This window comes from Danio rerio, chromosome 17, assembly GCF_049306965.1.
Source record: "Danio rerio strain Tuebingen ecotype United States chromosome 17, GRCz12tu, whole genome shotgun sequence".
Taxonomy (NCBI): domain Eukaryota; kingdom Metazoa; phylum Chordata; class Actinopteri; order Cypriniformes; family Danionidae; genus Danio; species Danio rerio.
In genome coordinates, this window is record NC_133192.1 from 55,155,036 (window position 1) to 55,167,500 (window position 12,465).

The 12,465-nt window shown below is 41.6% G+C and overlaps 1 protein-coding gene across 10 annotated transcripts in view; it reads left to right on the forward strand.

Annotated features, from left to right (window-relative positions):
- tiam2a (TIAM Rac1 associated GEF 2a) overlaps positions 1–12,465 on the forward strand; it is a 201,455-nt gene that overhangs the window by 69,884 nt on the left and 119,106 nt on the right. For all 10 annotated transcript variants that reach the window (XM_073927632.1, XM_073927634.1, XM_073927637.1 and 7 more), the window contains exons 2-3: positions 3,823–3,905; positions 8,384–9,488. In XM_073927632.1, coding sequence (XP_073783733.1) covers positions 8,391–9,488 — 1,098 coding nt within the window. In that variant the 5' untranslated portion in view covers positions 3,823–3,905; positions 8,384–8,390. The remainder of the gene's footprint in view (positions 1–3,822; positions 3,906–8,383; positions 9,489–12,465) is intronic.

Genomic DNA, 12,465 nt, shown 5'->3' on the forward strand with positions numbered 1-12,465 from the left:
CTAACCAAACACAACTGATCTATCTAGACTATTGTCAGGTGTGATTTGGAGGTGGTTGGAGATCAAATCTGCAGAGCTGTGGCCCTCCAGGAATTGAGCTTGAGACCACTGATCCATTAGATCATATGATCATAAGGTGGCATTGTTTCCAAAAAGTCCTTAAGATTTGCATTCATTTTGACTGAGATGTTGTATTGATAATGGTTTGGCGAGCTTTAGACAGCTCTTCTTGTAGCGGAGTGGATTTCCTGCCATACTCGGCATCGTATACAGTGCTGTACAAATGGGACTTGTTGATTTGACCAAAAGGGGAAAAATTTTTGCCTCAAGGACAAGCAGTTACTATGAGAAGCGAAGATTTTTAATGATGTTTTCCGTCAAATTTCCATCAAACACATATTTCAAGTTGGGATCATAGTTGACCAAGCAACGGAGCTTGTAAGGTCTGATTTAGGAATTAATTTTGTAAAGTGTAAAAGTAATTAAGCCATGTTAAATGTCTCCAAGCTGGAGGACTTGCGGTTTTGGTCACAGATGGAGTAGACGGGCCAGCTTGTCATGGTGAGATCCTGGACAACTGAGTTAAGGATCCAATAGCAGTTTATTAAGAGTATCATCTGGCAAAGCAAAGGTCTAAACAGTAACAAACAGATGTAATCCAAAGCGTGGTCAGTAAACAGGAATGCTCGGTACAGGCAGCAAACAACATAAACAAAGAAACAAAGCAAAGGTCAAACATGGCAAAGCAAGGACAAATGTGTTGTAATGCTCACTAAACAGTTTACAAGTCTCAGCTATGACATGTGGGGGGTGTGTGTGCTTTGTTTTTATTCCATGAAATCAGTTCATAATGATCTTCCACCTGTGTGTGTAATCAGTGGGAATCAGGAACTGGTGTGTGCGAGGTACATGCTGGGAGTTGTAGTTTATTAACATGGCGTGTGTGCAGTTCTCCAGCAATCCATTCAATCCATCTAGATTGCTGGTGATTATAACACTGCTCATCATTCCGATGCATTTTTAAAACAAATCATTACAATACCAGGAGCGCAGTGGCTGGTATTTAAATGTTTCTGTAATGTCACATCGCATTTGGTGCAGACAGCCAAATTGCTTAGCGTTTGAATCTTACCTCATAGATAAAAATAATAATTCCTTACATTTATTTTACAAATTGTTTGGGGGGGGGATCTCCTCATCTATCACCAGTGTGCAGCACGTGAATGACCTGACGGCAGCCGTATTGCGCCAGACCCCACACCACACACCAGCTGATTGAGTGATGAAGTCAGTTATGAGAAGAATGGTTAGGAGGCCATGATGCTGGTTAAACCCCTACTCTTTTTTCCTGGGTTTTTAAAAGACATCTCATCTGAAAGACAGCACTCATCAAGCAGTATCGAGTCCCCATCAATATACTGGGGCATTACAACCCACATTGAGCACCCCTGCTGGTCTCACTAACTCCACTTCCGCCATCTACCTAGCTTTTCCCTGTGGTCTCCCATCCAGGCACTGACCTGGCGCAGCCTTGCTTAGCTATAGTGGGCAACCATGTGAGAGTTGCAGAGAGCTAGCTGCCGGGGCTAGTTAAGACAGCATAAAGCATTCAGGTCAGATAAATTATGATTGCTTTTAATTCAGTACTTGAATACTGAATTCACTAGACAAGCATGAAGCACTGTTTATTAGGGACCGAGCACCGAACGGTGCAAGGCCCTATTGGAATTGCTCCGTTTCTTCTTCTTCTTCTTCTTCTTCTGCGGAATGAATTGCGGTTTTGAGGGGCTAAACATGCCTGAAAACTCTTACAACTTTGCACACGCCTAAGAAGTGGCGAAAATTTACGTTTATTATGGGCTTCGGAAGTGGGCGTGGCAAAATGACTCGACAGCGCCACCTAGAAAAATTAAACTGACGAGCCCCCGATCTACGAATCACGCACATGCAGGAAATTGGCACACACCCCAAACATGCCAAAAAATACAAAAAAGTCCCTTGGAGCCATATCTTAAACCCAACAGGAAGTCGAATATTTTTAACCTCCTGCGGCAAAAAAGTGCCGTTTTTGCCATTTCCAGGCGTTGTATTTTAACGACCTCCTCCTAGGGATTTTATCCGATCAACACCAAAATTAGGTTTTGTCATCTAAAGGCCTTGGCGATGTTAAATTGCGAAGCATTAGAGTTTTCGTCGATGGGCGTGTCCGTGGCGGCCTCGCAAACTTTGATGATTCGCCACAAAACAGGAAGTCGTTATAACTCAGGCATGCATTATCCGATCTGTCTCAAAATTCACACGTTTGATAAGAGTCCTGACCTGAACATGTTTACATGCCGATATCCAGATACGGTTATAGCGCCACCTGCTGGCCACAGGATTTGACATGGTTTACAGAGTAACAAACTCCTCCCACAAATTTTATTGTATCAGCACCAAAATAGGGTGGTGTTATCGAAAAGCTCTAGCGATGATATATTGTGAAGATCTAGAGTTTTCACAGAGGGGCGTGTCCGTGGCAGCATGACAAACCTCAACGCTTCGCCGTGGAACAGGAAGTCCTTATAACTCAACCACACAAAGTCGGATCAGCTTGAAACTTCACATGGTCGATAAAAGTCCTCTCCTGAACACATCTACATAACAATATTGAGTCAGTCATAGCGCCACCTGCTGGCAGAAGGTAGTTTGGCTTATAACTCAGCCACACAATGTCTGATCTGCCTGAAACTTCACATGGTTGATTAAATTCCATTACTGAAGGCATCTACATGCCAATCTTAATTCACAGTTATAGCGCCACCTGCGGGCAGATGGTAGTTTGCATTATAACTCAACCACACAATGTCTGACCTGCCTGACAATTCACATGGTTGATTAAAATCCTCTCCTGAAGACATCTACATGCCATTCTTAAGTCACAGTTATAGCGCCACCTGCTGACGGGAGGAAGTTTGGCATAAATCTGTGATTTTCCCAGGTTCTTTATGTATATCAGCTTAAATTATTGTTGTTCGCTCTTCTCTGTCATCCTGCGGCCACTGGGCAGCGGTGAGCCTGGGTGCGAGGTCCCTATCATCGCTGCTTGCAGCTTTAATTTTGTTTGTATCTTTTGTATTTATCTATATTCTATGTATGCTTGCATTTTATGTATTTCTATATTGGATGCAAAATAATAGTGTTACTTTCAAAGTGATCTCTGGGACTTACTTGATTCTATCTCTCTCTATCTCTCTCCTGCTCCTGAAGTTAATGCGGATTTAACTTTGTTTAATACCTGTTACAGCAACTCTTGGCTTGTATACAAGTGTTCTCGGATATGTGGAGGACACTGTTTTCTTAAAGGGACAGTTCTTTCACTAGTGAAAATTATGTTTTGATCCAAACACTGGAAGCCACAAAGAATGTTTGCTGAATAACTGTGTGTAACAGACTGGGGAAGAACTGTAGAGATGTGTTGTAGGGTTGGTTTAGTCCTGTGGATAGTACTAGGGGCAAGTTCTGACCACAGCTCTGTTTGGTATCCAGCTCTTTTTTGTTTTTGTTTTAGGAGTGCAGGCCAAAACATTTCTGGAATTTGTGTATTGAAAAATAAAGAGTGAATGAAGAAGAATTTGTTTGTGAGACGAGTGGTGCTTTTATATTTACAGTCTATAGAGGATATGAGAATGTCAGTTGTGTTTCTGGAAGTTTGGATTTAGGAAGTCTAAAGCTGTCATTTGCTTGAGATGATGAAAACTTTTCAGTTTTTGGTGTACTGTGATATATTTAAACCTTTTAAAGTCAACGCATGTCATAATGTGATTTTTTTTTGTCCCACAGAAAACCACAAGAGAACTGGACTGTAAGAGGGAGAAAATGATGGCTGTGCAGACAACGAGGCCATAAGAGGCCTGAATACACTGGTAAGTTTGTATATTATTATATATCACTGCCGTGTGCCTCATGGATTGTTGTGCCGTATAATTCACTGGAAAGTCTCTGTCATGTGATTCTTTAAATTTACAACCAGACTAGTTATAATCTCAAAGCATGTACCCCATAAAAGCAGTCTTTAAAAAGTGACCCTGTATATAGCCAAGTATCCATTTAATGGGTGAAAAAGATTTTTCTTTCATGCCAGAAATAATTACAGTAGATATTAAGTTAAAATGTTACTTTAAATATATAACAAAACAGTTTTAGTTAGTAATGTGCATTGTTTAGCACTTCATTTGGACATGTAAATTTAAGTTAAATTGAAAAGTTCTCAGTATTTAGATTTATTTCTGATTTTCAAGATATGTCCTAACCCAGGGGTGTCCAAACTCGGTCCTGGAGGGCTGGTGTCCTGCTGATTTTAGCTCTAACTTGCCTCAACACACCTGCACGGATGTTTCAAGAAAGCCTAGTAAAGCTGCGGTCACACTGCACTTTTCTCCCCATAGACTTCCATTCATACGAACGTGGATGTATCAAACCAGAAAAGCAAGCTCGTGCGACTAGTTTCGCAGTTTGCTGGTAAAGTCTAGATCGGATATGCCGCCGGCCGGCAGTGCGATATGCACATTAATAAAGCAGCATTTTTTTATGACACTGTATAACAATAATTAATATTTTTACAGTACTGTGAGAGTTGGGTTTAGGGTTGGGGTGGGGGTAGGCGTTAAAAATACATTTTATTGGGTAATTTAATAGATAACATAACTAATACTCGGTACAACCAGGGCCAGCGCGTCCATAGAGGCGACCTAGGTGGCCGCCTAGGGCGGCAGTATAGAGGGCGGCATCTGCGACACCTCCAGTACCACCTGCGTCCTCAGTAATGTCCGCGACACCTCCCTCACCACCCGCGTCCTCAGATATAATCGCGCATAGACGATAGAATAGAGAGGGCGGTGTCAGCGTCACCTCCATCAGCACCCGCGTGTCCTCCGTTATATCCGCGCATAGGGCGGCAGATTTGAGGTCCGCAACACCCTCGCGTCCTCAGTTATATCCGCGCATAGGGCGGCAGAATAAAGAGCGCAGTGTCCGCGACACCTCCCTCCCTCAGCACCTGCGCGTCCTCAGTTATATCCACGCATAGGGCAGCAGAATAAAGCGCGCAGCATCCGCGACACCTCCCTCCCTCAGCACTTGCACGTCCTCAGTTATATCCGCGCATAGGGCAGCAGAATAAAGCGCGCAGTGAACGTGACACCTCCCTCCCTCAGCACCTGCGCGTCCTCAGTTATATCCACGAATAGGGCGGCAGAATAGAGAGGGCGGTGTCCGCCAGTCCGCGACACCTCCCTCCCTCCCTCAGCACCCGCGCGTCAGTTATATCCGCGCATAGAGCGCCGGAAAAGAGGTCCGCGACACCTCACTTCATTTTCATAACCGGTCACTTTCGTTTTCACATTGGGGTTGAGGGCGGCGTGATCGTCCTCTGCCTAGAGCGGCAGTTCAGCTTGCTCCGGCCCTGGGTACAACTACAGTTTTTACATTACTGTAACGGTTGGGTTTAGGGTTGTAGTAGGGGTAGACGTTAATAAAATACAACAAATGAGAAATTTAATAAATAATAGAAATAATTTGCGTTAACTTCCAGCCGCAAACGTATCCGCTCTAGCAACAACTCAGTTCGCTGCTTTGGAAAGTTCTACCTTGGTGAACTCTGACCTGCACAATTGCATCACATGATTGTGTGAGACCAATCAAAGATCAAAACATGACCTCTCTAGACAGAAATTCAAAACATGGGCCAATCACTCGCTTTTTTTAATGTCTAATCATCTTTTCGCAGCACCTTACAACGGAATTTCGCATGCTCAAACTCTAGTGTGACCGCAGCATAAGAGCTTGATTAGTTAGCCCAGGTGTATCTGATTGGGGTTGGATATACAGGGCTCGAAATTGCGACCATTTTGGTTTCATATGCGCCCGAAATTTAAGCTATGCGACCTCATAATATATATCGGGAGCATTCGTGCGACTGCATATAACAGTTATAGTGCAACCTGTTTTTTTTTTTTCTTCTAAAATCGGTCTTCCCTGCCGCTATATTGGTTCATATTAGCTGTCAATCATTCAAGACTTTCTGCTGTCAGATGACAGGGAGGGAGCTTTTGAGACCGCGGGGAATGCAAACGGCTGAAGAGTGAAAAGTAAACTGGCTCTCGATGCTTTGCATGCACTGCGTGTTCCGCCAACACAATCTCACGGCAATTCATAGCATTTTCATATGTTTCCTCGTGAGATCAGGCTGCAACAGCGCAAATGTCCGCTAAAACACCATCGCCAAATAAGCTCGCCTTTACTGAGTTTAAACTGATGCGGGTTATAACAAAGAACAATATTGCGCCAGTGGTCATCGGGAGAATCCTGCTCTGCCCCCTTTATATTGGGCCGGCTGACTCGCATGCTTTTCCGCAAACACATAAAAATGTAATTCAGCGCGTAACAAGGCTGAGCATTAAAACGACACGAACCGAAACCAAAACTTTTATAAGTGAGACTTTTCCTTCTTTCTTTTGTCCGTTCTTTCTTGAGGTGTATATTATTCTTCTATTTAATTACTGATGACTGCTTTGCAGCTTTCAGCATTGACTTGAATGATTTATTATATTATTTTGTTTGTGTTGTAGCAGAAATATTATTTATTAAACTGAAATGCATATAAAAACAATAGTACAAAATAAATATTTCTTACTACAATGCTTCATTTGTGTTTGGTGCAAACCATCAATTTATTTTTCATAAAGTAATAGCAGGACTTTATATAGCAGATAACTTACATTAAAGCACATTCAAGGCAGCATAATAATGAGAAATATTATTCATTATTAGTATTATTGTCGTCATCGTCATCATTAATATTTTATAATTATTCAACATTCATTTAGGAATTATTGAACAAATATTAAGTCATCACAGCATTAGTTAGATAGTTGTTTCTGGGTTTTGTTAGTCCCAATTGATGTCGTTTTTAAATACAATAAATCCCTTAATATACAACTTGTCAAATATATCAATCATTTTTAGTGGGTGCTCCTAAATTTTTTCTGGTGCTCCTAAATATTTCAGATTGGGAGCACCGGTGCTACCAAGTAAGAAAGTTAATTTCGAGCCCTGGGGTCCGTTCTTCGTAGGTGGATTACTCAGTTAGCTGGATTTGATCCATGATCCGGGATCGTTTCGTTCTTCAAAGCTGATCCGAGAGTTGTTGTCATAGCAACAGTTCTGCTAAGTCAAACCTGATCGGGAGCAGGTTCAATTCATCTAAACAGGATTAGATCGGGTCAGTTCCAGCAAAGATAATACTGAAAGTATGTGCCGAATTCTGATATTTTCTTACAGTAGTAGTTATATACTCTTGGGAAAATGGTAAATATTTTTAAACCATATATATAAAGTTATAGTCATTAATAAAATAAATAAAGTTATACATATTAATAAAACTTATGCAATCTGCACCCCTGAAATGAAAGTACAAAGACTGCCACCTGGTGGTGCAAAGAGAAAACTTATTGATATAAACCATTTAGATCGCTTTAGTACAAATTGTGTATAATAGAAATGCACAATATGTGACTTTTTTAAAAGCAATAATACATTTATGCAGTCATAAACATGTTTTGACAGCTAATATGCTGGTGATTTGATGCTTTACAAAAGTTGCAGACGCCTTTACCAATATCAAAATGCTTTTGAAAACATCCAGTTATTCTTTACACCGATAAAAAATGTAGAGCTATTGATATGCATTGAAATACATGATGAATACTCTTGACAGATGAAAGTGTGAAGCCTGCAGCTCACAACAAATGTGTTAAATTATTGCGTGTTTTATTTAACAAGCCGTTTACTTCTAATTTGATGTTATTTTGCTCACATGGATAATTGAATATTAATCAGATGATGTCATTACGCTGCTGTGCCGTCAGCCAATCGTTGCATTGCTGATCATGATTTCGAGGATCGATAGATCTGTCCTTCACAACACACGCAGCGATCTCAGATCAGCTTATTCAGACATTCTAATCTGATTCGCGAACTTGTTTGAAGAACCAAATTAGCGAGAGATCAGTTATCAAGATTAAAAGATCCAGGATCTGCCAAATCATCTTAGATCATTTAAGCGAGGTACCAAGAACGGACCCCTGATATAGACTTTGCAGGACACCGGCCTTCCTGGTCCAAGTTTGGGTACCTCTGTCCTAACCTAACAAACCACCCGTCAATGGAAAGTTTATTTATTGAGATTTCTGATAATGTATTCATCTCACTGTTTTAATAACACTTGTGATTTGTCCAGGGTCACCAATAATGAACGATTTTGACAATTTAACAATTATTTTTAAAGGTGGAACCAGAAATAAAAAGAATGTGTGTGACTGACAGAATCTTTCTCTTGATCTAGATCTGGGATGGGAAACTCGGAGAGTCAGTATAGGATCCAGGGCACTAGAAGCAATAGCTTTATTATCCCTGACCGAGAGAAACCCTGTTCATTCAGCGTCCACTCCAGCAAAGAAGACGTTTTATCACCTTTAGGCTTTTGGAATGCTGGTTCAAGATTTTCTAGATTGAAATCCGGAAATGAAGGTGAAACTTCCTCCACGTCTAAGAGCAGCCGGGCGTTTATATCCCGCCAGTATGACTTCATCACCCAGAAACTAAAGAGTGGTAGTCAGTGGGATGAAGTTCCTGAGGACCTGTTGCCTGGTGGCTGCTTGATGTTGCCTTCGGAAAAGGACTGCTTGTATCGCAATCACAAGGAGAGGAGAAAAACATGTAATAAATATGCTCTTAATGCAATGAAGACACCTGAGAGAAGTCTCAGACTTGAGGACATTGAAGACCAGAGCAGCCCTAGGGTTGTCATAAAGAAAGATGGTAGCGTACGTGTGGAATTTAACAATAGTCCCAATAGTGCCCTTATTTTAAATAATTGCACTGAACCAGTTCAGCTCCTCAAATTTTCCCCCACCATGGAGTCCACTTGTGGTTTATCTGCTGCAGGACCCTCATTGGATTCTCATAATGGAGCAGCACAGGCAATGTCCAGCTTGAAAAGCAGCAAAGGTAGCTCTCTGAGCTCAGATGGCTCTTTGTACGACTTGCCTTGGAGGACCAGCGTCGAACTTAATGATTCAGACAATGCTTCTCCTGACCAGCAAAGGCAAACTGTTTCTACAAACACAGGCTTTTTTGATGAGCAGTTGCCAGCCATTACTACAACCGACCTCTACAGGGATCCCAGAATTGCTTCCACCTTCCCCACGGTCAAGGATTTGCAGTGTTCAAATGGCAGCCGTTCACACCACAGATCCTCCTTTGTGTCCGTGATGGAGGGACTCAGTTCAGAAGGGGTCCCAGAGGAACAGCAGTATTCCTCCTTCACCTTGCCTTGCCGGAAATCCAAAGCTTCTCCTGAAAATAATGGAAAGAAAGCGTCGATTAGGAGCAGATTTAGACGCATCAGTGACTGGACCGGAAGTCTGACCAGGAAAAAGAAGTTTCAGGTAAGAAAGCTTCGGATGGTTGGTTGTATTTAAGCTAAATCCTTTTAAAGATGATGTAAACGACCAACAACAAAACTTGATAGAAACTGTAGGAGAAACTATGGCAGAGCCGTGAACCCTTCAGCTCTGCTCTGGGGGACCCTGCAGAGTTTATCTCATGAAGCTGCAATAGCTGACCGGCCAGTTTAATTTCAGTTTAGTTTGCACTAATCTTGTTATATGACGTCAGCTCAACTTTAAAGGTGCAGTAGGTGATCTGCCAAAATGCTAATCGGATAGCATATTAGCTTTGGACGGCAGGGCGGGACTGTGTTTCAAAGCCACGCCTCTTGAAATCACGAGCGCGCCCAATACGACACAACAGCAGAGATGGATATTATTGCAACAGCAGACAACCCAGTTCATTCGCCAGTTGTGGTTGGCCGGGCGACGTGCAGGAATTTCACTTATTACTAAGCCACACTTACATGCCCCTGCTGAAAATCCAGCTTAAACCAGCCTAGGCTGGTTGGCTGGTTTTAGCTAGGCGACCAGGCTGGTTTTAGAGGGGTTTTAGCCACTTCCAGGCTGGTTTCCAGCAATTTCCAGCCTGGTCTTAGCTAGTCAGGCTGGGAGATGACCAGCTAAAACCAGCTTGACCAGCCTAGCCAAGCTGGAAGTCCAGCCAAAACCAGCTATATCCAGCTTAAACCAGGCTGGTCAAGTTGGTTTTAGCTGGATTTGGCTGGTCATTTTCCAGCCTGACCAACTAAGACCAGGCTGGAAATGGTTGGAAACCAGCCTGGAAGTGGCCAAAACCCCTCTAAAACCAGGCTGGTCAACCAGCTAAAACCAGCCAACCAGCCTAGGCTGGTTTAAACTTGATTTTTCAGCAGGGGCTATTTCAGACTGAATATTCAGAGTAGCGGTAAACAATATCGGGAGCGCATCACAGGCTGTCATTGTTCAGAAATGACCCAATAAACTTCACCTCAGCAAACAGGCTAGGCGGAATAGCGTTATTTTCTGATATTTTGTTGTTACACTGAATAGCGTTATAAATCTACATGATCGATGCTGTAAAAGCTCCCTTATAAAACTGAAAATAGTCAAATCTAGCTTCCACCCGGAGATTTCAGTGGCTGAATAACACGTCTGTGCATAGAACCCATTCATATCACAATAAACTGTACATCAGCTCTGTGTGACTAATATTTAAAACAGAACATTACCCCTCCAATAGAAATACTTAAGCCATGGTGTCGTCCTTCCTCCAGCGTGCAAAAGTAACTCCAATACTGATTTAGGAGTTTAAAAAGTTTCAATTGAGCATTTGATTTTGCCGCAACTGACAGTCTTGCGTGCACGTGTCGCTCATCTAGACATGCACGCGCGGCAGACATGCACACGCTAATGGCGGATATGCGTGACCAGAGATGCGCAGAAGCCCAAATCTGCATTTGTTGACTGTTACGTCCTTTTAGATGTTAATATTAAACTAGGAGTAGATGACAATAACATACATTAGTTTAATGTGTGTGACAAGCGGATGGAGAAAGAAATAAACTGAATCAAATAATCACTGCAATTATTTATTGCCCATATATCCCATAAAAACCAGTGAAAATATATTATACAGTGAAAGAAAAATATTTACAATGATTAAATAATGAATTACCTGGGGGGGAGAGGAAGTAGTTGAATGTGCTTAAATCAAAGAAATAAATATAACAAAACTCAGTAACTGTTTTCACCAAACTAAACTAAATATGAAAAGAAAAGCATGAAAAGAAACATCTTCAACATACCAAACGTCTTAACTAAACTGCTCTAACTAAAAACAAAACATACAGAAAACAGCACATTCTCCTGAACCTAATGAACTAATACAAAATATCAATCTGAGTGTTGTATATGTATATCGCGCGACTTACTCACTCCTACACCTCTCCGAGGCATCACTCAAACATGTCAGTTAACTGGACAATTTCACAAACATTGTTAAATCGCAAACTTTAGACAAGAGCATTAAACAAGCAAAACACCTTCTCTCAGACTAGCCCTCGCAAGAGAGACTGTCCTCACAGAGACCCACAGAAAGAATAAGAGGGAGAAGGAAAGAGAGAGAGAGAGATCGCCATTGCAGTTTGGGCTCGGCTTTTAAACGCTACGCCAACCAGCGATTGGTGGCGCAAACCCAGCGTCAGCGGCCAACGTCATCAGCACGAAATGCGGATCCTCCAATGCCGTTCGTACCTGTAACACATGCATGAAACGACACACCCACATACAAACGAACGCACACACTTATCCAAAATACGTTCTGCAAGGGAACGTTACATTGACTGACAGTTTAAGTTACTTATCGGAATTATAAGAGATGTCGGTCCGACTCTATTAAATTGGATGAACATTTTTTTTTTTATGCTTTATAAAAAAATAAATAGAAATATATTTAGATCATTTACTTTAATCATTACTATTAGACTGTGAAGAGACTTTAAAGCAGCACAACAAAAAATGTTTCTGAAGACAATCACCTTAATCACTTTTTTTTTACCATGGTATTATTAACTAGCTGAGCTAACTACATGGTACTGAAAACCTAGAATTGGTGCACACTAAGCTGAAACTTTACTGGCAAGCCAGCTAATGTGGCTTTATGGTACAGGGCCCAGAACACATTACCTGTGTATTTTATGATTTGTAAGCTGTATTTGTTGCTCCAGGTGTGCATTGTACATTTTGTACATCTTCCTCATCAAAATCTTTCACCCTTATTTGGTCTGATTTCTTACTCATTTTTCTGCTTGAGGGTTAAATTTGGGCACTCAAGTGACCGAGGTGTAAGCGAGAAAATACGGTCATTTTTTAAGATAAAAGATTTTTCTAAATAAAAGATAATTTAGACTCACTTCATAAATAACACAGAAATAATTAATGATTTCTTGTGCGGTACCAATTGACCCACGGACCGGTTCTGGTCTGCGGCCTGGTG